The sequence below is a fragment of the Rutidosis leptorrhynchoides genome, chromosome 10 (genome assembly GCF_046630445.1).
Source record: "Rutidosis leptorrhynchoides isolate AG116_Rl617_1_P2 chromosome 10, CSIRO_AGI_Rlap_v1, whole genome shotgun sequence".
Taxonomy (NCBI): Eukaryota; Viridiplantae; Streptophyta; class Magnoliopsida; order Asterales; family Asteraceae; genus Rutidosis; species Rutidosis leptorrhynchoides.
In genome coordinates, this window is record NC_092342.1 from 340828580 (window position 1) to 340834171 (window position 5592).

General features: G+C 38.1%; 1 protein-coding gene across 1 annotated transcript; it reads left to right on the top strand.

Moving 5' to 3' along the window:
* Positions 1–488: 488 nt before the first annotated feature.
* Positions 489–1583, top strand: LOC139871416 (putative F-box protein At5g62060). Its single transcript, XM_071859131.1, has 2 exons — positions 489–739; positions 860–1583. Exons 1-2 carry the CDS (start codon positions 489–491, stop codon positions 1581–1583), a joined length of 975 nt encoding a protein of 324 aa, XP_071715232.1.
* Positions 1584–5592: the final 4009 nt, after the last annotated feature.

The window sequence follows — 5592 nt, forward strand, 5'->3', positions numbered from 1 at the left end:
TGTTTCCACCGTAAAGCACACAACTACTTGTTTAGATTTCGATCAAGGACATCTACATGAAAAAACACATCATAAGAAAACCATTAAGAAAGTTGAAAGTATCAAATGTGTTGTCGAAGAAAATAATGGTAATCTATCGATGCTCATGCTCTTATTTATGTATATGATGGAGTATTATTTTGATGCCAATAATAATATTAATGAATTTTAAATTATCCATGAATTTCTTGCCATTCTAATTAATTAAGGTTTACAATTATTTATTCGTTAGATTTTGACTTATTTTTCATCCCTAGATTTGAGTAACCTTATTTTCGATAAATATATGCATAGAATAGCATTCATGGCCATGAAAAAGGATGGTCATTAAATAATCTAGTTAGACCGATTACATGTAAAAAAATAATTTCCTTCTCCGCTAGAGTGAATACGAAAACTGTATACGCATAGAATGATGGTGTTTTACTATTTAATGTTTGCAGAATAAAATGGTTGAAGTTGAACTTTGTGAAGACCTGCTTGATGAAATCATTGTAAGGCTGCCACCCAAATTCATCCTCCAATTTAGATGTTTTTCAAAATCATGGTGTTCTCGTATCAGTAGCTCCAACTTCATCCGTAAGCAAGCTATTCATTCAGCTGCACGAGCTAGGCGAACTGCTAATGTCGCATATCAAGTTCATATAGAAAAAGATGTTTATAAAATGTTACACGGATCAAAACCAGAAGGACCATTCTTGTAATTAGACTCACTCAAGTTCTCTGGTTGTTACAATGCCTTCATTTATTGTTATGGAATCATTTGTCTTTATAACAAAGCAAGCATCCCTTCAATCACCTTGTGGAACCCTTCAATTAGGCGCAAACTAAATGTTCCAGACATTCCTTATGATCCTTGTCAAAAGTATTCACTGGTATTTGGGTTCGGGTATGATCCAATCGCAGATGATTACAACATTTTCGGTTTATCTTATGGAACATTGCAAACTCTATTACTTTACTCAACGAAGACAAATGCCTGGAGTGAGATTGATCTCCCAAAAACTGGTCCGCCTTTTAGGGTCCTGTCAACACCAGCCTGCTTTGTCGATGGAGTGATGCACTGGTTGGTGCAGAATAATTTACCTAACACAAACGATTCTTATATACTCACATTCGATTTGAGTAGTCATGTTTTTGACACGATTCCTTTGCCAAATATCACTCCGGGAACTATCTACATACTAATCTGTCAAGGTTATCTGACTCTGATTTCGGATGATGGTTTAGATAGCTCGATGTGGTTAAGGAAATTAGACGATAATAATCTTGAATGTTGGTCTAAACCTTTTAAAGTTATGTGTTATGATGTTACAGGAGGAGGTAGAGTTTACCACATTAATGATGATCAGGAGTTGGAGGTTCCTAAAGCTTATAATCCTTTCTCAGGGTTATCGCGCAAACGTGTGAGTTCTTTAAATTCGTGTGTTAAATATGAGATTGATAGTTATGTGGAGACACTTGCATTGTTAGACAACGAGAATTGTTCGACAAACAAAGAGACTGATTATGCTGAGTTGCGCGATAAGGTGTTGGAGGTGTAGGCGTTTGCCACAACAAATTGGTTTATAAAAATATTATTTTGATTTCTGTATTTATTTATTTATTTGTTCTTTTAAGCGAAAATAAAGAATACTCATATAGAATTGACGTCGTTTTCCAAATGAAAACGACCTCAACAAAGATTACAAGAAGACGGGGGAAACTGTTAAAATACAATGCAAATTTGGAATAATATGGAATTTGTAAATATGTATGAAAAAATATCTAGATATTAATATGTATAAGAAAATATCTAGATATTAATATGTAAAAGAAATATCTAGATATTTATATGTAGAAAAATCTAGATAATATAGATATTTGTAGGTGAGAAATATCTAGATATTTATTCATGGAAATATCTAGTTTCTAGAATGTTTCATGGGGTAGTATAAATATGGGTGATGAGTAGTTCATTTGTGTAAGGTGTGAGTAAGTGAAGTGTGAAGTAGAGAAGAAGTAAGAAGTAAAGAAGAGTTAGAAGTAGAAGTTGTGAAGAACTAAGAGTGTGAGTTGAGTTCATAATATTGCAATTGTTTCTTTGTATTAATAAAAGTGTTCTTTGTTAAGTTTCCCGGTTAAGCCTTAGTTCGTGTTTGAGTTCTTAGTGCACTTGTGTTATTTTTATTATATGGTCGGCTCTGCCGCCTAAGTGATATATGGTCGGTTATACCGCCTGAATGATATATGGTCAACACTGTCGCCTAAATATTATTGTGCACTAAGGATTTATAAAATTAAAGGCTAACCAACGTCAAAGTGTTGGTCTAGTGAGTGAGTATAACCTAGGTCCTCTATAGTGGGTGTGTTGGGCTCGTCGAAGTTTCCAACAATTGGTATCAGAGCAGGTCGTTCGGGACCATTTCTAGTGGAGGAAATCGGTAAACATTGGACGTTTACATCGACTTGTTTTCACCAAGGCTCTAAGGGAGATTCTGTCGGAGCACAGTTAGGAACTGTGAAACCTCATCGGTCAGGGACCAAGCTTATTGGACGTTGGACGTCATGATGGCAGATCTTGCAAGTACGAGCAGTGGAATCAAGAGTCTCAATAACCACAACTATGGTTTTTGGCAAACTTGCATAGAATCCTACCTACAAGGACAGGATTTATGGGAAATAGTTGTTGGCAGTGACACAACGCCTCCACCGAAAGAAAATGCCGAAGCCTTGAGAAAATGGAACATCAAGGCCGGGAAGGCTTTATTTATATTGAAGACTACAATCGAGGAGGATCTATTGGAGCACATCCGTGACGAGAAAACACCAAAGGCAGCTTGGGAAACCTTTGAAAAATTATTTTCAAAGAAGAATGAAGCACGCCTCCAGCTCTTGGAAAATGAGCTCGCAGGTATCTCACAAGGAAGTCTATCTATTTCTCAGTATTTCACCAAGGTGAAATCTATTTGTCATGAGATATCTCAACTTGCTCCTGAAGAGAAAGTGAGTGATGCAAGGATGAAGAGAATTATCATCCACGGCTTAAGATCCGACTATAATGGATTTATAGCCGCTGTGAGAGGATGGCCTACTCAACCATCATTAATAGAGCTGGAGAATGTATTGTCTAATCAAGAGGTATTAGCCAAGCAGATGAATGAAGTAACCATAAAAGACGGAGAAGATGCACTCTTCACCAATAAGAAGAAAGCAACATCTCGAAGACAAGAGGCGATGAAAGAAAGTAAGACATATGGGTGGAAGGGTCACCCAAAATCAAAAGGCAACGCTTCAGGGGGAGCTCAACAAGGAAGAAGAGATCATCGCCAACAATACGGGGAAAATGATAAGAGAAAGAATGGTGAATGCTTCAATTGTGGCAAGAAGGGTCATTTTGCTCGAGATTGTAGATTCCCCAGAAGGCGAACTTTCGAAGGAAATGTGGTCGCCGCAAGAGATGAGAAGAAAGAGGTCACATTCGAAGCAACCATTAATGAGGAAACATGGGATGCAGAAGCTGGACTCTCTGTTGAAGCTGACACAGATGATCAAGCTCTTACAACAACTTTAAAGTCAAAAATAAACTAAAAAGATGATTGGATCATCGATTCTGGGTGCTCAAATCATATGACCAATGATGAGACGAAGCTGCAAGAAATGGATGATTACAAAGGAAAGAGAGTCGTGTTGACAGCCGACAATTCAAGGTTATCTATTTCTCACATTGGAAAGACAATAATTTCAAATGAAGGCGGCTCTCATAAGCTCCAACTCGAGAAGGTGTATCTTGTCCCTGGCCTAAAGAAGAATTTACTGTCAGTACCACAATTGACAGCAGAAGGGAACTATGTGCTCTTTGGACCAGAAGATGTGTCCGTATTCAAGAGAGTAAAGATGGTTGGCAATCCAGTTATGCATGGAAGAAGAATAGAATCGGTCTATGTATTATCTGCTGAAATAGCTTATGTGGATAAGACTCGAAAGAATGAGATGGTTGATCTGTGGCATGAACGTCTTGGGCATGTGGGATACAATAAGTTAAAGGAGATGATGGTGAAATGCATAGTAAATGGGCTTCCTCAAATTGATATCCGAACAGATACAATATGTGCTGGATGTCAATTTGGAAAAGCTCACCAATTGCCATTCGAGGAGTCACAACATCAGTCCAAGACACCACTAGAGCTCATACACTTAGACGTCTTTGGCCCAGGGAAACAAACATCACTTGGAGGAATGAAGTATATGGTGACATTCATTGATGACTTTTCAAGGTATGTGTGGGTTTACTTCATGAAGGAAAAGTCGGAGACTTTTCAGAAGTTTAAAGAGTTCAAGAAGAAAATAGAAAGTGAGCTCAATAATAAGATTAGGTGCTTACGCACAGATAATGGAGGAGAATATTTATCGACTGAGTTCAATATCTATCTTGAGAAGCACAAGATTAGAAGGCAATTAACTTGCCCCAATACTCCACAGCAGAATGGAGTGGCTGAACGCAAGAATCGTCACCTTGCCGAAACTTGTAGAAGTATGCTTCATGGTAAGAATGTGCCAGGAAGATTTTGGGCTGAATGTATGAGAACCGCATCATACGTGATAAATAGGCTTCCACAAACAAAGTTGGGGAATATTTCACCGTATGAAAGATTATGGAAGATTAAGCCAACCGTCAACCATCTCAAGGTTTTTGGATGTGTATGCTACGTCTTCGTGCCAGATCATTTACGAAGCAAATTTGATAAGAAGGCAATTCGGTGCATTTTTGTCGGTTATGATGAATCAAGAAAAGGATGGAGATGTTGTGATCCAAATACTGGAAAGTGCCATACTTCAAGAAATGTGGTATTTGATGAAGCTTCTTCATGGTGGTCACCTCAAAAGATAGAGCTTCCAGAATCTCATGGATTAGAAGAAGGTCCAGAAGAAATAGAAGAACGTAAAGAGTAAATAGTAGATCCAACTAAAGAAGGAGAAGAGTCGTACTCTAAGGAAACGAGTCCATGGAAAACTGGTGTGCATCAATCTGTATCCGAGGAGGTTCGTCCAAGCCAAATGGATGTCGAGGAGCATGTACAAGAATTACGGAGATCAACAAGACCGAGGCAACCTAATCCGAGGTATGCCAATGCTGCTTATGTGGATGAATCAATACCTATTGAGCCTTCTACTTATGAAGAAGCAGCACAAAGTCGAGAATGGCAGAAAGCGATGGAAGAAGAAATTAATGCACTAAAACAAAACCAGACAAGGAGTTTAGTTCCAAAGCCAAAAGATGTAAAACCAATATCTTGTAAATGGGTTTACAAGGTGAAGACTCGATCAGATGGCTCCATTGAAAGGTATGAAGCTTGACTTGTTGCTAGAGGTTTTTCTCAACAATATGGGCTGGATTATGAAGAAACGTTTAGTCCAGTGGCGAAGATCACAACAATTCGAGCTCTACTAGCTTTAGCCGCTAGCAAATCTTGGAAGTTATGGCAGATAGATGTCAAGAACGCTTTCTTACATGGAGAACTTGACAAAAACTTTTATATGGAGCAACCAAGAGGCTTTGAGAACAAGATCCAT

What these genes read in the sequence shown, in the direction of transcription:
- LOC139871416 (XM_071859131.1), top strand. Translation starts at nt 489, where the DNA reads ATGGTTGAAGTTGAACTTTGTGAAGACCTGCTTGATGAAATCATTGTA. An exon ending in AAACCAGAAGGACCATTCTT is followed by an intron (nt 740 to 859) that starts GTAATTAGACTC and finishes CCCTTCAATTAG; the next exon opens with GCGCAAACTAAATGTTCCAG.